Source organism: Oncorhynchus kisutch, unplaced genomic scaffold (assembly GCF_002021735.2).
Source record: "Oncorhynchus kisutch isolate 150728-3 unplaced genomic scaffold, Okis_V2 scaffold3357, whole genome shotgun sequence".
Classification (NCBI taxonomy): domain Eukaryota; kingdom Metazoa; phylum Chordata; class Actinopteri; order Salmoniformes; family Salmonidae; genus Oncorhynchus; species Oncorhynchus kisutch.
This window is the reverse complement of record NW_022265302.1, coordinates 45,001-69,000: the sequence shown is the minus strand read 5'-3', so window position 1 is coordinate 69,000 and position 24,000 is coordinate 45,001. Positions and strand designations below refer to the sequence as shown.

Here is a 24,000-nt window from a genome sequence, read left to right as displayed (position 1 = left end):
GGTCTAAATCAAGCCCTGATTAGAGGGGAATCACCCACCTGGTGTACCAGGTCTAATTTTTTTAAATTTTATTTTACTTTTATTTAACCAGGCAAGTCAGTTAAGAACACATTCTTATTTTCAATGACGGCCTAGGAACAGTGGGTCAACTGCCTGTTCAGGGGCAGAACGACAGATTTGTCTCTGTCAGCTCGGGGGATTGAACTCACAACCTTCCGGTTACTAGTCCAACGCTCTAACCACTAGGCTACCCTGCCGCCCCGAATCAGTCCCTGATTAGAGGGGAATCACCCACCTGGTGTCCCAGGTCTAAATCAGTCCCTGATTAGAGGGGAATCACCCACCTGGTGTCCCAGGTCTAAATCAGTCCCTGATTAGAGGGGAATCACCCACCTGGTGTCCCAGGTCTAAATCAGTCCAGGATAAAAAAAGAAAACAGTAGAACTGGCTTCAAGGTCCAGATTGGTGTGAGGGGGGCTATGTTATTTATAGTGATGGTATGTTACTAAATAGATAATGAATCTTTATTTGTCATCTCAATAATGCATAGCCTAGTCCACTGCCCACATATGATGCTATGGTTTAGATTATTATATCAAATGCTTGTGCTTCTACACCTGTATTGCTTGCTGTTTGGGGTTTTAGGCTGGGTTTCTGTACAGCACATTGATATATCAGCTGATCTAAGAAGGGCTATATAAATACATTCGATTTGATTAGATTATAATGTACGTAATCTCTGGGTTTAGATAATAACGTGTGTAATCTAGTTTAAGATATACTGGTGCAATCTTTTTTTACTTTAGCTAACACCTGCTTTAGCCAACACCTGCTTTAGCCAACACCTGCTCTAGCCAACACCTGCTTTAGCCAACACCTGCTTTTAGCCAACACCTGCTTTAGCCAACACCCGCTTTTAGCCAACACCTGCTTTAGCCAACACTTGCTTTAGCCAACACCTGTTTTAGCCAACACCTGTTTTAGCCAACTCCTGCTTTAGCCAACACTTGCTTTAGCCAACACCTGCTTTAACCAACTCCTGCTTTAGCCAACTCCTGCTTTAGCCAACACCTGCTTTAGCCAACACCTGCTTTAGCCAACTCCTGCTGTAGCCAACACCTGCTTTAGCCAACACCTGCTTTAGCCAACTCCTGCTTTAGCCAACACTTGCTTTAGCCAACACTTGCTTTAGCCAACACTTGCTTTAGCCAACTCCTGCTTTAGCCAACACTTGCTTTAGCCAACACCTGCTTTAGCCAACTCCTGCTTTAGCCAACACCTGTTTTAGCCAACACTTGCTTTAGCCAACACATGCTTTAGCCAACTCCTGCTTTAGCCAACACTTGCTTTAGCCAACTCCTGCTTTAGCCAACTCCTGCTTTAGCCAACACCTGCTTTAGCCAACTCCTGCTTTAGCCAACTCCTGCTTTAGTCAACACCTGCTTTAGCCAACACCTGTTTTAGCCAACACCTGCTTTAGCCAACACCTGCTTTAGCCAACTTCTGCTCTAGCCAACGCCTGCTTTAGCCAACACCTGCTCTAGCCAACAACTGCTCTAGCCAACTTTGTCAGAATGGTTAGCCGAAGAACAGACAGATATTTGACCAGGGTTCATATAATGGTATTCATACGGTTCAACCAACTTGTTCGTACCTTTTCACGTGATGGTATATAACTAAAGAGAAAATAATATTTTTGTTGTCGCCCCCACTCCTTACATATTTGTGTTTGTTGAATAGGATAGAGAAAGAGAAGATAGTGTGCTGAAATAGCAGTGGGCTGTATTGGTACACAGCACTTCAACTGGTAGACCACACTAGCAGTGGGCTGTATTGCTACATGCTGGTCATTTATGAACATTTGAACATCTTGGCCATGTTCTGTTATAATCTCCACCCGGCACAGCCAGAAGAGGACTGGCCACCCCACATAGCCTGGTTCCTCTCTAGGTTTCTTCCTAGGTTTTGGCCTTTCTAGGGAGTTTTTCCTAGCCACCGTGCTTCTACACCTGCATTGCTTGCTGTTTGGGTTTTTTGGCTGGGTTTCTGTACAGCACTTTGAGATATCAGCTGATGTACGAAGGGCTATATAAATACATTTGATTTGATCTGATTTACACAGCAGTTCAACTGGTAGACCACACTAGCAGTGGTCTGTATTGGTACCAGTTCAACTGGTAGACCACCCTAGCAGTGGTCTGTATTGGTACACAGCAGTTCAACTGGTAGACCACCCTAGGCCACAAATAGATCATTAGCTTAATGTGTTATCTCAATGAAGCTAGCCTGGTCTCATCTGGATGTGTCATCTCAATGAAGCTAGCCTGGTCCCATCTGGATGTGTCATCTCAGTGAAGGTAGCCTGGTCTCATCTGGATGTGTCATCTCAGTGAAGCTAGCCTGGACCCATTTGGATGTGTCATCTCAGTGAAGCTAACCTGGACCCATCTGGATGTGTCATCTCAGTGAAGCTAGCCCGGTCTCATTTGGATGTGTCATCTCAATGAAGCTAGCCTGGTCGCACCTGGATGTGTCATCTCAATGAAGCTAGCCTGGCCCCATCTGGATGTGTCATCTCAATGAAGCTAGCCCGGTCTCATCTGGATGTGTCATCTCAGTGAAGCTAGCCTGGACCCATTTGGATGTGTCATCTCAGTGAAGCTAGCCTGGTCTCATCTGGACGTGTCATCTCAATGAAGCTAGCCTGGTCTCATCTGGATGTGTCATCTCAGTGAAGCTAGCCTGGACCCATTTGGTTGTGTCATCTCAGTGAAGCTAGCCTGGTCTCATCTGGACGTGTCATCTCAATGAAGCTAGCCTGGTCTCATCTGGATGTGTCATCTCAGTGAAGCTAGCCTGGACCCATTTGGATGTGTCATCTCAATGAAGCTAGCCTGGTCTCATCTGGATGTGTCATCTCAATGAAGCTTGCCTGGTCCCATCTGGATGTGTCATCTCAGTGAAGGTAGCCTGGTCTCATCTGGATGTGTCATCTCAATGAAGCTAGCCCAGTCTCATCTGGATGTGTCATCTCAGTGAAGCTAGCCTGGACCCATTTGAATGTGTCATCTCAGTGAAGCTAACCTGGACCCATCTGGATGTGTCATCTCAGTGAAGCTAGCCCGGTCTCATTTGGATGTGTCATCTCAATGAAGCTAGCCTGGTCTCATCTGGATGTGTCATCTCAATGAAGCTAGCCCAGTCTCATCTGGATGTGTCATCTCAGTGAAGCTAGCCTGGACCCATTTGGATGTGTCATCTCAGTGAAGCTAACCTGGACCCATCTGGATGTGTCATCTCAGTGAAGCTAGCCCGGTCTCATTTGGATGTGTCATCTCAATGAAGCTAGCCTGGTCCCATCTGGATGTGTCATCTCAATGAAGCTAGCCCGGTCTCATCTGGATGTGTCATCTCAGTGAAGCTAGCCTGGACCCATTTGGAGGTGTCATCTCAGTGAAGCTAACCTGGACCCATCTGGATGTGTCATCTCAGTGAAGCTAGCCCGGTCTCATTTGGATGTGTCATCTCAATGAAGCTAGCCTGGTACCATCTGGATGTGTCATCTCAGTGAAGGTAGCATGGTCTCATCTGGATGTGTCATCTCAATGAAGCTAGCCCGGTCTCATCTGGATGTGTCATCTCAGTGAAGCTAGCCTGGACCCATTTGGATGTGTCATCTCAGTGAAGCTGGCCTGGTCTCATCTGGACATGTCATCTCAATGAAGCTAGCCTGGTCGCACCTGGATGTGTCATCTCAATGAAGCTAGCCTGGTCCCATCTGGATGTGTCATCTCAATGAAGCTAGCCCGGTCTCATCTGGATGTGTCATCTCAGTGAAGCTAGCCTGGACCCATTTGGATGTGTCATCTCAGTGAAGCTAGCCTGGTCTCATCTGGACGTGTCATCTCAATGAAGCTAGCCTGGTCTCATCTGGATGTGTCATCTCAGTGAAGCTAGCCTGGACCCATTTGGATGTGTCATCTCAGTGAAGCTAGCCTGGTCTCATCTGGACGTGTCATCTCAATGAAGCTAGCCTGGTCTCATCTGGATGTGTCATCTCAATGAAGCTTGCCTGCGCCCATCTGGATGTGTCATCTCAGTGAAGGTAGCCTGGTCTCATCTGGATGTGTCATCTCAATGAAGCTAGCCCAGTCTCATCTGGATGTGTCATCTCAGTGAAGCAAGCCTGGACCCATTTGGATGTGTCATCTCAGTGAAGCTAACCTGGACCCATCTGGATGTGTCATCTCAGTGAAGCTAGCCCGGTCTCATTTGGAATTGTCATCTCAATGAAGCTAGCCTGGTCTCATCTGGACGTGTCATCTCAATGAAGCTAGCCTGGTCTCATCTGGATGTGTCATCTCAGTGAAGCTAGCCTGGACCCATTTGGATGTGTCATCTCAGTGAAGCTAGCCTGGTTTCATCTGGACGTGTCATCTCAATGAAGCTAGCCTGGTCTCATCTGGATGTGTCATCTCAGTGAAGCTAGCCTGGACCCATTTGGATGTGTCATCTCAATGAAGCTAGCCTGGTCTCATCTGGATGTGTCATCTCAATGAAGCTTGCCTGCGCCCATCTGGATGTGTCATCTCAGTGAAGGTAGCCTGGTCTCATCTGGATGTGTCATCTCAATGAAGCTAGCCCAGTCTCATCTGGATGTGTCATCTCAGTGAAGCAAGCCTGGACCCATTTGGATGTGTCATCTCAGTGAAGCTAACCTGGACCCATCTGGATGTGTCATCTCAGTGAAGCTAGCCCGGTCTCATTTGGAATTGTCATCTCAATGAAGCTAGCCTGGTCTCATCTGGACGTGTCATCTCAATGAAGCTAGCCTGGTCTCATCTGGATGTGTCATCTCAGTGAAGCTAGCCTGGACCCATTTGGATGTGTCATCTCAGTGAAGCTAGCCTGGTTTCATCTGGACGTGTCATCTCAATGAAGCTAGCCTGGTCTCATCTGGATGTGTCATCTCAGTGAAGCTAGCCTGGACCCATTTGGATGTGTCATCTCAATGAAGCTAGCCTGGTCTCATCTGGATGTGTCATCTCAATGAAGCTTGCCTGGTCCCATCGGGATGTGTCATCTCAGTGAAGGTAGCCTGGTCTCATCTGGATATGTCATCTCAATGAAGCTAGCCCAGTCTCATCTGGATGTGTCATCTCAGTGAAGCTAGCCTGGACCCATTTGGATGTGTCATCTCAGTGAAGCTAGCCTGGACCCATTTGGATGTGTCATCTCAATGAAGCTAGCCTGGTCTCATCTGGATGTGTCATCTCAATGAAGCTTGCCTGGTCCCATCTGGATGTGTCATCTCAGTGAAGGTAGCCTGGTCTCATCTGGATGTGTCATCTCAATGAAGCTAGCCCAGTCTCATCTGGATGTGTCATCTCAGTGAAGCAAGCCTGGACCCATTTGGATGTGACATCTCAGTGAAGCTAACCTGGACCCATCTGGATGTGTCATCTCAGTGAAGCTAGCCCGGTCTCATTTGGATGTGTCATCTCAATGAAGCTAGCCTGGTCCCATCTGGATGTGTCATCTCAGTGAAGGTAGCCTGGTCTCATCTGGATGTGTCATCTCAATGAAGCTAGCCCGGTCTCATCTGGATGTGTCATCTCAGTGAAGCTAGCCTGGACCCATTTGGATGTGTCATCTCAGTGAAGCTGGCCTGGTCTCATCTGGACGTGTCATCTCAATGAAGCTAGCCTGGTCGCACCTGGATGTGTCATCTCAATGAAGCTAGCCTGGTCCCATCTGGATGTGTCATCTCAATGAAGCTAGCCCGGTCTCATCTGGATGTGTCATCTCAGTGAAGCTAGCCTGGACCCATTTGGGTGTGTCATCTCAGTGAAGCTAGCCTGGTCTCATCTGGACGTGTCATCTCAATTAAGCTAGCCTGGTCTCATCTGGATGTGTCATCTCAGTGAAGCTAGCCTGGACCCATTTGGATGTGTCATCTCAGTGAAGCTAGCCTGGTCTCATCTGGACGTGTCATCTCAATGAAGCTAGCCTGGTCTCATCTGGATGTGTCATCTCAGTGAAGCTAGCCCGGACCCATTTGGATGTGTCATCTCAGTGAAGCTAGCCTGGTCTCATCCGGATGTGTCATCTCAGTGAAGCTAGCCTGGTCTCATCTGGATGTGTCATCTCAGTGAAGCTAGCCTGGTCTCATCTGGATGTGTCATCTCAATGAAGCTTGCCTGGTCCCATCTGGATGTGTCATCTCAGTGAAGGTAGCCTGGTCTCATCTGGATGTGTCATCTCAATGAAGCTAGCCCAGTCTCATCTGGATGTGTCATCTCAGTGAAGCTAGCCTGGACCCATTTGAATGTGTCATCTCAGTGAAGCTAACCTGGACCCATCTGGATGTGTCATCTCAGTGAAGCTAGCCCGGTCTCATTTGGATGTGTCATCTCAATGAAGCTAGCCTGGTCTCATCTGGATGTGTCATCTCAATGAAGCTAGCCCAGTCTCATCTGGATGTGTCATCTCAGTGAAGCTAGCCTGGACCCATTTGGATGTGTCATCTCAGTGAAGCTAACCTGGACCCATCTGGATGTGTCATCTCAGTGAAGCTAGCCCGGTCTCATTTGGATGTGTCATCTCAATGAAGCTAGCCTGGTCCCATCTGGATGTGTCATCTCAATGAAGCTAGCCCGGTCTCATCTGGATGTGTCATCTCAGTGAAGCTAGCCTGGACCCATTTGGAGGTGTCATCTCAGTGAAGCTAACCTGGACCCATCTGGATGTGTCATCTCAGTGAAGCTAGCCCGGTCTCATTTGGATGTGTCATCTCAATGAAGCTAGCCTGGTACCATCTGGATGTGTCATCTCAGTGAAGGTAGCATGGTCTCATCTGGATGTGTCATCTCAATGAAGCTAGCCCGGTCTCATCTGGATGTGTCATCTCAGTGAAGCTAGCCTGGACCCATTTGGATGTGTCATCTCAGTGAAGCTGGCCTGGTCTCATCTGGACATGTCATCTCAATGAAGCTAGCCTGGTCGCACCTGGATGTGTCATCTCAATGAAGCTAGCCTGGTCCCATCTGGATGTGTCATCTCAATGAAGCTAGCCCGGTCTCATCTGGATGTGTCATCTCAGTGAAGCTAGCCTGGACCCATTTGGATGTGTCATCTCAGTGAAGCTAGCCTGGTCTCATCTGGACGTGTCATCTCAATGAAGCTAGCCTGGTCTCATCTGGATGTGTCATCTCAGTGAAGCTAGCCTGGACCCATTTGGATGTGTCATCTCAGTGAAGCTAGCCTGGTCTCATCTGGACGTGTCATCTCAATGAAGCTAGCCTGGTCTCATCTGGATGTGTCATCTCAATGAAGCTTGCCTGCGCCCATCTGGATGTGTCATCTCAGTGAAGGTAGCCTGGTCTCATCTGGATGTGTCATCTCAATGAAGCTAGCCCAGTCTCATCTGGATGTGTCATCTCAGTGAAGCAAGCCTGGACCCATTTGGATGTGTCATCTCAGTGAAGCTAACCTGGACCCATCTGGATGTGTCATCTCAGTGAAGCTAGCCCGGTCTCATTTGGAATTGTCATCTCAATGAAGCTAGCCTGGTCTCATCTGGACGTGTCATCTCAATGAAGCTAGCCTGGTCTCATCTGGATGTGTCATCTCAGTGAAGCTAGCCTGGACCCATTTGGATGTGTCATCTCAGTGAAGCTAGCCTGGTTTCATCTGGACGTGTCATCTCAATGAAGCTAGCCTGGTCTCATCTGGATGTGTCATCTCAGTGAAGCTAGCCTGGACCCATTTGGATGTGTCATCTCAATGAAGCTAGCCTGGTCTCATCTGGATGTGTCATCTCAATGAAGCTTGCCTGCGCCCATCTGGATGTGTCATCTCAGTGAAGGTAGCCTGGTCTCATCTGGATGTGTCATCTCAATGAAGCTAGCCCAGTCTCATCTGGATGTGTCATCTCAGTGAAGCAAGCCTGGACCCATTTGGATGTGTCATCTCAGTGAAGCTAACCTGGACCCATCTGGATGTGTCATCTCAGTGAAGCTAGCCCGGTCTCATTTGGAATTGTCATCTCAATGAAGCTAGCCTGGTCTCATCTGGACGTGTCATCTCAATGAAGCTAGCCTGGTCTCATCTGGATGTGTCATCTCAGTGAAGCTAGCCTGGACCCATTTGGATGTGTCATCTCAGTGAAGCTAGCCTGGTTTCATCTGGACGTGTCATCTCAATGAAGCTAGCCTGGTCTCATCTGGATGTGTCATCTCAGTGAAGCTAGCCTGGACCCATTTGGATGTGTCATCTCAATGAAGCTAGCCTGGTCTCATCTGGATGTGTCATCTCAATGAAGCTTGCCTGGTCCCATCGGGATGTGTCATCTCAGTGAAGGTAGCCTGGTCTCATCTGGATATGTCATCTCAATGAAGCTAGCCCAGTCTCATCTGGATGTGTCATCTCAGTGAAGCTAGCCTGGACCCATTTGGATGTGTCATCTCAGTGAAGCTAGCCTGGACCCATTTGGATGTGTCATCTCAATGAAGCTAGCCTGGTCTCATCTGGATGTGTCATCTCAATGAAGCTTGCCTGGTCCCATCTGGATGTGTCATCTCAGTGAAGGTAGCCTGGTCTCATCTGGATGTGTCATCTCAATGAAGCTAGCCCAGTCTCATCTGGATGTGTCATCTCAGTGAAGCAAGCCTGGACCCATTTGGATGTGACATCTCAGTGAAGCTAACCTGGACCCATCTGGATGTGTCATCTCAGTGAAGCTAGCCCGGTCTCATTTGGATGTGTCATCTCAATGAAGCTAGCCTGGTCCCATCTGGATGTGTCATCTCAGTGAAGGTAGCCTGGTCTCATCTGGATGTGTCATCTCAATGAAGCTAGCCCGGTCTCATCTGGATGTGTCATCTCAGTGAAGCTAGCCTGGACCCATTTGGATGTGTCATCTCAGTGAAGCTGGCCTGGTCTCATCTGGACGTGTCATCTCAATGAAGCTAGCCTGGTCGCACCTGGATGTGTCATCTCAATGAAGCTAGCCTGGTCCCATCTGGATGTGTCATCTCAATGAAGCTAGCCCGGTCTCATCTGGATGTGTCATCTCAGTGAAGCTAGCCTGGACCCATTTGGGTGTGTCATCTCAGTGAAGCTAGCCTGGTCTCATCTGGACGTGTCATCTCAATTAAGCTAGCCTGGTCTCATCTGGATGTGTCATCTCAGTGAAGCTAGCCTGGACCCATTTGGATGTGTCATCTCAGTGAAGCTAGCCTGGTCTCATCTGGACGTGTCATCTCAATGAAGCTAGCCTGGTCTCATCTGGATGTGTCATCTCAGTGAAGCTAGCCCGGACCCATTTGGATGTGTCATCTCAGTGAAGCTAGCCTGGTCTCATCCGGATGTGTCATCTCAGTGAAGCTAGCCTGGTCTCATCTGGATGTGTCATCTCAGTGAAGCTAGCCCGGACCCATTTGGATGTGTCATCTCAGTGAAGCTAGCCTGGTCTCATCCGGATGTGTCATCTCAGTGAAGCTAGCCTGGTCTCATCTGGATGTGTCATCTCAGTGAACCTTGCCCGGTCTCATCCTGATGTGCTCCAGCCAACTCCTCTCTGCTGTGTTTGTTCCTTTGAATGCCAAACACGTAACCTTCTCTCCAGCTCGGCACGACAACCATATTCAGACCAATCTGCTGCACATACAGATCTGGGCACAGGGTTTAAGGGTATTTATACGGTTCACCCAACATCTACTGGGCAGGGATTCAATTTTAATGTCACACCCTAGCAGTATTCCCGATGATGCTATACCTGTGTCCTTGAATTAATAAACAATCACTTTTGTTCCCGAAATGCACCAAGGAACGTTTTAAATATTTCAGAGGCGTATTTGGTAGATCGTCCCAGTCACCACACCTGTACAGGGACGATGTACTAGAGAGAAAGTGTGGGAGGAGACTGGCAGGAGGTAGAGTCATAGGGCTTTGATATACTAACACACGTTATACTGTATTATCTATAAGGCCCACTACACTTTACATCAAATTATATATATATATATATATGATATAGAGACAGAGTCTTCCTGTCACTCACCTCTCTACTGGGACAATATAATAGACATGGTTAGTTAGTAGAGTCTTCCTGTCACTCACCTCTCTACTGGGACAATATAATAGACATGGTTAGTTAGTAGAGTCTTCCTGCCACTCACCTCTCTACTGGGACAATATAATAGACATGGTTAGTTAGTAGAGTCTTCCTGCCACTCACCTCTCTACTGGGACAATATAATAGACATGGTTAGTTAGTAGAGTCTTCCTGTCACTCACCTCTCTACTGGGACAATATAATAGACATGGTTAGTTAGTAGTCTTCTAATCACTCACCTCTCTACTGGGACAATATAATAGACATGGTTAGTTAGTAGAGTCTTCCTGTCACTCACCTCTCTACTGGGACAATATAATAGACATGGTTAGTTAGTAGTCTTCTAATCACTCACCTCTCTACTGGGACAATATAATAGACATGGTTAGTTAGTAGAGTCTTCCTGTCACTCACCTCTCTACTGGGACAATATAATAGACATGGTTAGTTAGTAGTCTTCTAATCACTCACCTCTCTACTGGGACAATATAATAGACATGGTTAGTTAGTAGAGTCTTCCTGTGTAACGGCGTTCTTCGTTTGTTGAGAGAGAGTCGGACCGAAATGCAGCGTGGTGGTTACTCATGTTTTTAATGAAAAAAGTGACGGTACATGAAATAACGAATAAATACAAAAACAACAAACGGAACGTGAAACTTATTACAGCCTATCTGGTGAAACTACACAGAGACAGGAACAATCACCCACCAACCTAATACAGCCTATCTGGTGAAACTACACAGAGACAGGAACAATCACCCACCAACCTAATACAGCCTATCTGGTGAAACTACACAGAGACAGGAACAATCACCCACCAACCTAATACAGCCTATCTGGTGAAACTACACAGAGACAGGAACAATCACCCACGAAAGACAAAGCGAAACTCAGGCTACCTAAATACGGTTCCCAATCAGAGGCAATGAGAAGCACCTGACCCTGATCGAGAACCGCCTCAGGCAGCCAAGCCTACACTCGACACACCCCTAATCAACCACAATCCCAATGCCTACAAAACCCAATACGAATACAACACGTAAACCCCTGTCACACCCTGGCCTGACCAAATATATAACGAAAACACAAAACACTAAGACCAAGGCGTGACATCCTGTCACTCACCTCTCTACTGGGACAATATAATAGACATGGTTAGTTAGTAGTCTTCTAATCACTCACCTCTCTACTGGGACAATATAATAGACATGGTTAGTTAGTAGAGTCTTCCTGTCACTCACCTCTCTACTGGGACAATATAATAGACATGGTTAGTTAGTAGTCTTCTAATCACTCACCTCTCTACTGGGACAATATAATAGACATGGTTAGTTAGTAGAGTCTTCCTGTCACTCACCTCTCTACTGGGACAATATAATAGACATGGTTAGTTAGTAGAGTCTTCCTGTCACTCACCTCTCTACTGGGACAATATAATAGACATGGTTAGTTAGTAGAGTCTTCTAATCACTCACCTCTCTACTGGGACAATATAATAGACATGGTTAGTTAGTAGAGTCCTCCTGTCACTCACCTCTCTACTGGGACAATATAATAGACATGGTTAGATAGTAGAGTCTTCCTGTCACTCACCTCTCTACTGGGACAATATAATAGACATGGTTAGATAGTAGAGTCTTCCTGTCACTCACCTCTCTACTGGGACAATATAATAGACATGGTTAGTTAGTAGAGTCTTCCTGTCACTCACCTCTCTACTGGGACAATATAATAGACATGGTTAGTCAGTAGAGTATTCTAATCACTCACCTCCCTACTGGGACAATATCATAGACATGGTTAGTTAGTAGAGTCTTCCTGTCACTCACCTCTCTACTGGGACAATATAATAGACATGGTTAGTTAGTAGAGTCTTCCGGTAGGATGGTAGGGGTTAGGAGGTAGGATAGTAGGGGGTTAGGAGGTAGGATGGTAGAGTTAGGGGGTAGGATGGTAGGGTTTAGGAGGTAGGATAGTAGGGGGTTAGGAGGTTGGATGGTAAGGGGTTAGGAGGTAGGATGGTAGGGTTTAGGGGGTAGGATGGTAGGGTTTAGGGGGTAGGATGGTAGGGTTTAGGGAGTAGGATGGTAGAGTGATAGGAGGTAGGATGGTAGGGTTTAGGGGTAGGATGGTAGTGGATAGGAGGTAGGATGGTAGGAGGTTAGGGTTGATATTGTTACTGAGAGTGAACACATGGAGACAGTAGGGTAGATGTTAGGGAGACAGTAGGGTAGATGTTGTTACTGAGGGTGAACACATGGAGACAGTAGGGTAGATGTTGCTACTGAGGGTGGATACAGGGGGACTGTAGGGCAGATGTTAGGGAGACAGTAGGGTAGATATTGTTACTGAGGGTGAACACATGGAGACAGTAGGGTAGATGCTAGGGAGACAGTAGGGTAGATGTTGCAACTGAGGGTGAACACATGGAGACAGTAGGGTAGATGTTAGGGAGACAGTAGGGTAGATGTTGTTACTGAGGGTGAACACAGGGAGACAGTAGGGTAGATGTTAGGGAGACAGTAGGTTAGATACTAGGGAGACAGTAGGGTAGATGTTGTTACTGAGGTTGAACACATGGAGACAGTAGGGTAGATGCTAGGGAGACAGTAGGGTAGATGTTTTAACTGAGGGTGGACACATTGAGACAGTAGGGTAGATGTTAGGGAGACAGTAGGGTAGATGCTTTAACTGAGGGTGGACACATTGAGACAGTAGGGTAGATGTTAGGGAGACAGTAGGGTAGATGTTAGGGAGACAGTAGGGTAGATGTTGCTACTGAGGGTGAACACATGGAGACAGTAGGGTAGATGCTAGGTAGACAGTAGGGTATATGTTGTTACTGAGGGTGAACACATGGAGAGAGTAGGGTAGATGCTAGGGAGACAGTAGGGTAGATGTTGCAACTGAGGGTGAACACATGGAGACAGTAGGGTAGATGTTAGGGAGACAGTAGGGTAGATGTTGTTACTGAGGGTGAACACATGGAGACAGTAGGGTAGATGTTGCTACTGAGGGTGGATACAGGGGGACTGTAGGGCAGATGTTAGGGAGACAGTAGGGTAGATGTTGCTACTGAGGGTGGACACATTGAGACAGTAGGGTAGATGTTAGGGAGACAGTAGGGTAGATGCTTTAACTGAGGGTGGACGCATTGAGACAGTAGGGTAGATGTTAGGGAGACAGTAGGGTAGATGTTAGGGAGACAGTAGGGTAGATGTTGCTACTGGGGGTGAACACATGGAGACAGTAGGGTAGATGCTAGGGAGACAGTAGGGTATATGTTGTTACTGAGGGTGAACACATGGAGAGAGTAGGGTAGATGCTAGGGAGACAGTAGGGCAGATGTTGCAACTGAGGGTGAACACATGGAGACAGTAGGGTAGATGTTAGGGAGACAGTAGGGTAGATGTTGTTACTGAGGGTGAACACATGGAGACAGTAGGGTAGATGTTGCTACTGAGGATGGACACATGGAGACCGTAGGGTAGATGTTGCTACTGAGGTTGAACACATGGAGACAGTAGGGTAGATGTTAGGGAGACAGTAGGGTAGATGTTAGGGAGACAGTAGGGTAGATGTTGTTACTGAGGTTGAACACATTGAGACAGTAGGGTATATGTTAGGGAGACAGTAGGGTAGATGTTGTTACTGAGGGTGGACACATGGAGACAGTAGGGTAGATGTCAGGGAGACAGTAGGGTAGATGTTAGGGAGACAGTAGGGTAGATGTTGTTACTGAGGGTGAACACATGGAGACAGTAGGGTAGATGTTAGGGAGACAGTAGGGTAGATGTTGTTACTGAGGGTGAACACATGGAGACAGTAGGGTAGATGTTGCTACTGAGGATGGACACATGGAGACAGTAGGGTAGATGTTAGGGAGACAGTAGGGTAGATGTTGTTACTGAGGGTGGACACATTGAGACAGTAGGGTAGATGTTAGGGAGACAGTAGGGTAGATGCTTTAACTGAGGGTGGACACATTGAGACAGTAGGGTAGATGTTAGGGAGACAGTAGGGTAGATGTTAGGGAGACAGTAGGGTATATGTTGCTACTGAGGGTGAACACATGGAGACAGTAGGGTAGATGCTAGGTAGACAGTAGGGTATATGTTGTTACTGAGGGTGAACACATGGAGAGAGTAGGGTAGATGCTAGGGAGACAGTAGGGTAGATGTTGCAACTGAGGGTGAACACATGGAGACAGTAGGGTAGATGTTAGGGAGACAGTAGGGTAGATGTTGTTACTGAGGGTGAACACATGGAGACAGTAGGGTAGATGTTGCTACTGAGGGTGGATACAGGGGGACTGTAGGGCAGATGTTAGGGAGACAGTAGGGTAGATGTTGCTACTGAGGGTGGACACATTGAGACAGTAGGGTAGATGTTAGGGAGACAGTAGGGTAGATGCTTTAACTGAGGGTGGACGCATTGAGACAGTAGGGTAGATGTTAGGGAGACAGTAGGGTAGATGTTAGGGAGACAGTAGGGTAGATGTTGCTACTGAGGGTGAACACATGGAGACAGTAGGGTAGATGCTAGGGAGACAGTAGGGTATATGTTGTTACTGAGGGTGAACACATGGATAGAGTAGGGTAGATGCTAGGGAGACAGTAGGGTAGATGTTGCAACTGAGGGTGAACACATGGAGACAGTAGGGTAGATGTTAGGGAGACAGTAGGGTAGATGTTGTTACTGAGGGTGAACACATGGAGACAGTAGGGTAGATGTTGCTACTGAGGATGGACACATGGAGACCGTAGGGTAGATGTTGCTACTGAGGTTGAACACATGGAGACAGTAGGGTAGATGTTAGGGAGACAGTAGGGTAGATGTTAGGGAGACAGTAGGGTAGATGTTGTTACTGAGGTTGAACACATTGAGACAGTAGGGTATATGTTAGGGAGACAGTAGGGTAGATGTTGTTACTGAGGGTGGACACATGGAGACAGTAGGGTAGATGTCAGGGAGACAGTAGGGTAGATGTTAGGGAGACAGTAGGGTAGATGTTGTTACTGAGGGTGAACACATGGAGACAGTAGGGTAGATGTTAGGGAGACAGTAGGGTAGATGTTGTTACTGAGGGTGAACACATGGAGACAGTAGGGTAGATGTTGCTACTGAGGATGGACACATGGAGACAGTAGGGTAGATGTTAGGGAGACAGTAGGGTAGATGTTGTTACTGAGGGTGGACACATTGAGACAGTAGGGTAGATGTTAGGGAGACAGTAGGGTAGATGCTTTAACTGAGGGTGGACACATTGAGACAGTAGGGTAGATGTTAGGGAGACAGTAGGGTAGATGTTAGGGAGACAGTAGGGTATATGTTGCTACTGAGGGTGAACACATGGAGACAGTAGGGTAGATGTTAGGGAGACAGTAGGGTAGATGTTGTTACTGAGGGTGAACACATGGAGACAGTAGGGTAGATGTTAGGGAGCCAGTAGGGTAGATGTTGCTACTGGGGGTGAACACATGGAGACAGTAGGGTAGATGCTAGGGAGACAGTAGGGTATATGTTGTTACTGAGGGTGAACACATGGAGAGAGTAGGGTAGATGCTAGGGAGACAGTAGGGCAGATGTTGCAACTGAGGGTGAACACATGGAGACAGTAGGGTAGATGTTAGGGAGACAGTAGGGTAGATGTTGTTACTGAGGGTGAACACATGGAGACAGTAGGGTAGATGTTGCTACTGAGGATGGACACATGGAGACCGTAGGGTAGATGTTGCTACTGAGGTTGAACACATGGAGACAGTAGGGTAGATGTTAGGGAGACAGTAGGGTAGATGTTAGGGAGACAGTAGGGTAGATGTTGTTACTGAGGTTGAACACATTGAGACAGTAGGGTATATGTTAGGGAGACAGTAGGGTAGATGTTGTTACTGAGGGTGGACACATGGAGACAGTAGGGTAGATGTCAGGGAGACAGTAGGGTAGATGTTAGGGAGACAGTAGGGTAGATGTTGTTACTGAGGGTGAACACATGGAGACAGTAGGGTAGATGTTAGGGAGACAGTAGGGTAGATGTTGTTACTGAGGGTGAAGACATGGAGACAGTAGGGTAGATGTTGCTACTGAGGATGGACACATGGAGACAGTAGGGTAGATGTTAGGGAGACAGTAGGGTAGATGTTGTTACTGAGGGTGGACACATTGAGACAGTAGGGTAGATGTTAGGGAGACAGTAGGGTAGATGCTTTAACTGAGGGTGGACACATTGAGACAGTAGGGTAGATGTTAGGGAGACAGTAGGGTAGATGTTAGGGAGACAGTAGGGTATATGTTGCTACTGAGGGTGAACACATGGAGACAGTAGGGTAGATGCTAGGTAGACAGTAGGGTATATGTTGTTACTGAGGGTGAACACATGGAGAGAGTAGGGTAGATGCTAGGGAGACAGTAGGGTAGATGTTGCAACTGAGGGTGAACACATGGAGACAGTAGGGTAGATGCTAGGGAGACAGTAGGGTAGATGTTGCAACTGAGGGTGAACACATGGAGACAGTAGGGTAGATGTTAGGGAGACAGTAGGGTAGATGTTGTTACTGAGGGTGAACACATGGAGACAGTAGGGTAGATGTTGCTACTGAGGATGGACACATGGAGACCGTAGGGTAGATGTTGCTACTGAGGTTGAACACATGGAGACAGTAGGGTAGATGTTAGGGAGACAGTAGGGTAGATGTTAGGGAGACAGTAGGGTAGATGTTGTTACTGAGGTTGAACACATTGAGACAGTAGGGTATATGTTAGGGAGACAGTAGGGTAGATGTTGTTACTGAGGGTGGACACATGGAGACATGGAGTTTCAACTTCCACCTGACTGTGCTGCTGCTCTAGTTTCAACTGTTCTGCCTTATTATTATTCGACCATGCTGGTCATTTATGAACATTGAACATCTTGACCATGTTCTGTTATAATCTCCACCCGGCACAGCCAGAAGAGGACTGGCCACCCCACATAGCCTGGTTCCTCTCTAGGTTTCTTCCTAGGTATTGGCCTTTCTAGGGAGTTTTTCCTAGCCACCGTGCTTCTCCACCTGCATTGCTTGCTGTTTGGGGTTTTAGGCTGGGTTTCTGTACAGCACTTTGAGATATCAGCTGATGTACGAAGGGCTATATAAATAAATTTGATTTGATTTGATTTGAGACAGTAGGGTAGATGTCAGGGAGACAGTAGGGTAGATGTTAGGGAGACAGTAGGGTAGATGTTGTTACTGAGGGTGAACACATGGAGACAGTAGGGTAGATGTTAGGGAGACAGTAGGGTAGATGTTGTTACTGAGGGTGAACACATGGAGACAGTAGGGTAGATGTTGCTACTGAGGATGGACACATGGAGACAGTAGGGTAGATGTTAGGGAGACAGTAGGGTAGATGTTGTTACTGAGGGTGGACACATTGAGACAGTAGGGTAGATGTTAGGGAGACAGTAGGGTAGATGCTTTAACTGAGGGTGGACACATTGAGACAGTAGGGTAGATGTTAGGGAGACAGTAGGGTAGATGTTAGGGAGACAGTAGGGTATATGTTGCTACTGAGGGTGAACACATGGAGACAGTAGGGTAGATGTTAGGGAGACAGTAGGGTAGATGTTGTTACTGAGGGTGAACACATGGAGACAGTAGGGTAGATGTTAGGGAGCCAGTAGGGTAGATGTTGTTACTGAGGGTGAACACATGGAGACAGTAGGGTAGATGTTGCTACTGAGGATGGACACATGGAGACAGTAGGGTAGATGTTAGGGAGACAGTAGGGTAGATGTTGTTACTGAGGGTGGACACATTGAGACAGTAGGGTAGATGTTAGGGAGACAGTAGGGTAGATGTATTAACTGAGGGTGGACACATTGAGACATTAGGGTAGATGTTAGGGAGTCAGTAGGGTAGATGTTGCTACTGAGGGTGAACACATGGAGACAGTAGGGTAGATGTTAGGGAGACAGTAGGGTAGATGTTGTTACTTGCGGGTGAACACATGGAGACAGTAGGGTAGATGTTAGGGAGACAGTAGGGTAGATGTTGTTACTGAGGGTGAACACATGGAGACAGTAGGGTAGATGTTAGGGAGACAGTAGGGTAGATGTTGTTACTGAGGGTGGACACAGGGAGACAGTAGGGTAGATGTTAGGGAGACAGTAGGGTAGATGTTGTTACTGAGGTTGAACACATGGAGACAGTAGGGTAGATGTTAGGGAGACAGTAGGGTAGATGTTGTTACTGAGGGTGGACACAGGGAGACAGTAGGGTAGATGTTAGGGAGACAGTAGGGTAGATGTTGTTACTGAGGGTGGACACAGGGAGACAGTAGGGTAGATGTTAGGGAGACAGTAGGGTAGATGTTAGGGAGACAGTAGGGTAGATGCTGCTACTGAGGGTGGACACAGGGATTCAGTAAGGTAGATGTTAGGGAGACAGTAGGGTCAATGTTGTTACTGAGGGTGGACTCAGGGAGACAGTAGGGTAGATGCTAGGGAGACAGTAGGGTAGATGGTGTTACTGAGGTTGAACACATGGAGACAGTAGGGTAGATGTTGTTACTGAGGGTGAACACATGGAGACAGTAGGGTAGATGTTAGGGAGACAGTAGGGTAGATGTTGTTACTGAGGTTGAACACATATACTAGTGTACCAGTGGAGTCTATCTAATATCCCTCTACAGCTTCACATCAAGGTGTCTAATACAGAGCTCCTGTCTGAGACCAGGTGTGCCAGACTCAAACCCACAAGCCTTGCCAACTAACACTCGGCTCATGTCTTAGTAATGACTTCATGTACGTTTGGCTCATTAATTAAACATTTGATATCATTTTGGGAGGTAGGGTTTGATTTCTGTGTGGTTTGCCTGGAGAGACTCGGCAGTATGGCAAATGGCACCCTTATTCCCTTCCCTATAGTGCACTACTTTTGACCAGGACCTATAACGGGTAGTGCACTTACCATTAGGGATCGAGCTGAGGCCTCTAAGGGTAGTGACTGCAGCTGTACAGCTCCAGGCATCATTATCATCCTCCCCAAAAAAACCTGCCTGGCATTCATTGGCATTCATTACTTAGAAAACATGTCCTCCAGCCACCAAGTTCAACTTCAAATATTTGTCTGCCAGATGATGTGTTTCTGGGGGGCATCTGCTTAACGCCAGCAGCCAGGGTTTACAACAAAAAACAGAATTTTTATTTTTTATTTTTAAATTGTCATATTTGCCAAGTATTGTCCTTGAAAGAACATATGACCTTTGACACTGATAACAATACAATACCAGCCAGTAGAGAGCAGGTGGCTGGTGAACAACGGCTAATTAATGTGGATAAACTTTCAACAGGCTCTTGACATTAACACTGTGGCCCAGTCGTCATTGAGAGGGTGGGCTTTATCTCATTAACTTTGCTGTGGATAAGATATATAAGATCATATTGATGATGTCACTAAGGAAGACATTGCACAGGATCATATTGATGATGTCACGAAGGAAGACATTGCACAGGATCATATTGATGATGTCACGAAGGAAGACATTGCACAGGATCATATTGATGATGTCACTAAGGAAGACATTGCACAGGATCATATTGATGATGTCACTAAGGAAGACATTGCACAGGATCATATTGATGATGTCACTAAGGAAGACATTGCACAGGATCATATTGATGATGTCGCTAAGGAAGACATTGCACAGGATCATATTGATGATGTCACTAAGGAAGACATTGCACAGGATCATATTGATGATGTCACTAAGGAAGACATTGCACAGGATCATATTGATGATGTCACTAAGGAAGACATGCAAAATGTGTAGCTCATTTTGTGGAGCATGTTGCTCACAACACCAAGGGTTGCTTGTTTGATTCCTGTTGACTAACCATACAAAAGTGGGTTTGATTCCTGTTGACCAACCATACAAAAGTGGGTTTGATTCTTGTTAACCAACCATACAAAAGTGGGTTTGATTCCTGTTGACCAACCATACAAAAGTGGGTTTGATTCTTGTTGACCAACCATACAAAAGTGGGTTTGATTCCGGTTGACCAGCCATACAAAAGTGGGTTTGATTCCGGTTGACCAGCCATACAAAAGTGGGTTTGATTCCAGTTGACCAGCCATACAAAAGTGGGTTTGATTCCGGTTGACCAGCCATACAAAAGTGGGTTTGATTCCTGTTGACCAACCATACAAAAGTGGGTTTGATTCCTGTTGACCAACCATACAAAAATGGGTTTGGTTCCTGTTGACCAACCATTAAAAAAAAATGTTGGATAAAAGTGTTCGCTAAATTACATGTATCAGATGTATGTCAATAGTGGAGCGTGAGGAGGATCATAGCATTAAGTTGATTAGTATTATCATTAGCATTGTGTATTAGCATCAGGCTAGCATTAGCATAGTGTATTATTAACAGGCTACCAATAGCATTGGGTATTAGCACCAGGCTAGCATTAGCATAGTGTATTAGCATTATGCTAGCAATAACATTGTGTAATAGCACCAGGCTAGCATTAGCATTGTGTATTAGCATCAGGATAGCATTACCATTGACTATTAGCATAATTGTCTCTCGTCATTCTCCAGCATCGTGCGGTGGGGACGTGAGAGGACCTGGCGGTATCATTCTGTCTCCTGGATATCCAGAACTCTACCCCAACTCTCTAAACTGCACCTGGACAGTGGAGGTCGGACATGGGAAAGGTAGGAAAGTACAGAATATGCGGTCTTTTACTCAATGCCCTTTTTTTTATACAAATGGACCTACAGAACTATGACAAGTGTGACAGAGTCACGTGTATGTCTCTAATCAAATCAAATAAAATAATATATCAAATTTAACTATGCAAGTCAGTTAACAACAAATTCTTATTTACAAGTAACGGCCGAGGAACAGTGGGTTAACTGCTGTGTTCAGGGGAAGAACGATTTTTTTTTACCTTATCAGCTCTGGGATTCGATCTAGCAACCATACGGTTACTGGCCCAACGCTCTAACCACTAGGCTACCCTGCCTAAATCTGTTGTATCAGATTTCACCATTCAAAGAGCTTTAAAAGTCCTCTTTCATTACTCGAGAAATCCCAGTTGTAACATTTGAGCTAATACCCATAATCCCCCCCAAAAATCTGATGATGTGATTTTTTTCTTCTCTCCGTTCTGCTCTGTTCAGGGGTCCAGTTCATGTTCCATTCCTTCCACTTGGAAGATCACCATGACTACCTCCTGATCACCGAGAACGGCAGCTTCGTCCTGCCTTTAGCTCGCCTCACCGGCTCCGAGCGCCCGGCGCCCGTCAACGCAGGCCTCTACGGGAACTACAAGGCTCAGCTTCGCTTCATTTCTGATTTCTCTATTTCCTTTCAAGGATTCAACATCTCTTTCTCAGGTAACAGGGAGGGAGGGAGGCAGGGAGGGAGGCAGGGAGGGAGGGAGGGAGGGGAGGGGAGGGAGGGAGGGAGGGAGGGAGGGAGGGAAAAGAGAGAGAGAGGGAGAGAGAGAGAGGGGAGAAGAGAGAGAGAGTGAGAGACAGAGATGGGAGGGGAGGGAGGGAAAGAGGGAGGGAGGGAGGGAAAGAGGGAGGGAGGGAAAGAGAGAGAGAGAGAAGAGAAGAGAGGAGAGAGAGAGAAGAGAGACAGAGAATGGGAGGGAGAGGGAGGGAGGGGAGGGAGGGGAGGGAGGGAGGGAGGGAGGGAGGAGGGAGGGATGGAGGGAAAGAAGGAGGGAAAGAGGGAGGGAAAAGAGGGAAAGAGGGAGGGAGGGAAAGAGGGAGGGAAAGAGGGAGGGAGGGAGGGAGAGAGGGAGAGAGAGAGACAGACAGACAGAAGAGAGAGAGGCAGAATAGGGAAAAGGGAGAGAGACAGAGATAGAGAGAGAGAGAGACAGAGATAGAGAGAGAGACAGAGAGAGACAGAGAGCGACAGAGAGAGACAGAGACAGAGAGAGACAGGGAGAGAGAGATTGGGGGAAGGGAGAGAGACAGAGAGAGAGAGAGAGAGAGAGAGAGAGAGAGAGAGAGAGAGAGAGAGAGAGATTGGGGGAAGGGAGAGAGACAGAGAGAGAGAGAGAGAGAGAGAGAGAGAGAGAGAGAGAGAGAGAGAGAGAGAGAGAGAGATTGGGGGAAGGGAGAGAGACGGAGAGAGAGCGATTGAGAGTTCCTACATTCATTCAGTGATGAGATCAGACGCGTTAAGATCTCGGTAAAGCACACAGAGTAACATGTACTATAAGGAGAACCATTTATCAGTGAGGGCTGGAGCAGGCTTAAGGGTGGACTGAAGCTCTGAGACTGATGATTCAGGATGGATCAATATTGCAAACCAAGGTCAAGTACAAGGAGACTTTCAGAGATGGGCTGCATCCCAAATGGTACCTTGTTCCATATGTGGTCCACTACATTAGACCAGGGGTCAATAGGGGAAGTGGTCCCCTACATTAGACCAGGGTCAAGATGTTGAATTGTTGTCTGTGCCCAGTGGGTAGGGAACAGGGTGTAAATTGGGATGCACCCATCATGAAGGCTGTCCAGGTGAACATCCTGAGGAGAGGACTGTTGTTGAACCAAATGACACCCTATTCCCTATGTAGTACACTACCTCACGGCCCACAGGGCTCTGCTCAAAATTAGTGCACTACATAGGGAATAGGGGGGGAATTTTGAATGAGTTAATGGGACTAACGTCTGTCCTATCAGAGTTAATGGGACTAACTTCTGTCCTATCAGAGTTAATGGGACTAATTTCTGTCCTATCAGAGTTAATGGGACTAGAGAGATATAGACTTGAAAGATAGCGATAAAGAGATACGGACTAGAGAAATAGAGACTAGAGTGATAGAGACGTGAGAGATGTAGAGATACAGGCCGAGGGATGCAGACTAGAGAGATAGCGAGATACAGACTAGAGAGGTAGAGAGTTACAGACTGGAGAGATCGAGAGTAGAGAGATACAGACTAGAGAGATAGAGACTACAGAGATAGAGACTAGAGACATACAGACTAGAGAGATCTAGACTAGAGAGATACAGACTAGAGAGATACAGACTAGAGAGATACAGACTAGAGAGATACAGACTAGAGAGATCTAGACTAGAGAGATACAGACTAGAGAGATACAGACTAGAGAGATACAGACTAGAGAGATCTAGACTAGAGAGATACAGACTAGAGAGATAGAGACTAGAGAGATACAGACTAGAGAGATCTAGACTAGAGAGATACAGACTAGAGAGATACAGACTAGAGAGATCTAGACTAGAGAGATACAGACTAGAGAGATACAGACTAGAGAGATACAGACTAGAGAGATACAGACTAGAGAGATACAGACTAGAGAGATCTAGACTAGAGAGATACAGACTAGAGAGATACAGACTAGAGAGATACAGACTAGAGAGATACAGACTAGAGAGATACAGACTAGAGAGATCTAGACTAGAGAGATACAGACTAGAGAGATCTAGACTAGAGAGATAGAGACTAAGAGAGATACAGACTAGAGAGATACAGACTAGAGAGATACAGACTAGAGAGATACAGACTAGAGAGATCTAGACTAGAGAGATACAGACTAGAGAGATCTAGACTAGAGAGATAGAGACTAGAGAGATACAGACTAGAGAGATACAGACTAGAGAGATCTAGACTAGAGAGATAGAGACTAGAGAGATCTAGACTAGAGAGATACAAACTAGAGAGATACAGACTAGAGAGATAGAGACTAGAGAGATACAGACTAGAGAGATACAGACTAGAGAGATCTAGACTAGAGAGATACAGACTAGAGAGATACAGACTAGAGAGATCTAGACTAGAGAGATACAGACTAGAGAGATCTAGACTAGAGAGATAGAGACTAGAGAGATAGAGACTAGAGAGATCTAGACTAGAGAG

At 46.7% G+C, this 24,000-nt stretch overlaps 1 protein-coding gene across 1 annotated transcript in view; it reads left to right on the top strand.

The window, feature by feature from the left end:
* Nucleotides 1-24,000, top strand: part of LOC116371558 (CUB and sushi domain-containing protein 3-like) — a 258,797-nt gene that overhangs the window by 191,390 nt on the left and 43,407 nt on the right. Inside the window, 2 exon segments of the mRNA XM_031820410.1 lie at nt 20,698-20,814; nt 21,283-21,498. Of these exon segments, the coding sequence (XP_031676270.1) occupies nt 20,698-20,814; nt 21,283-21,498 (333 nt within the window).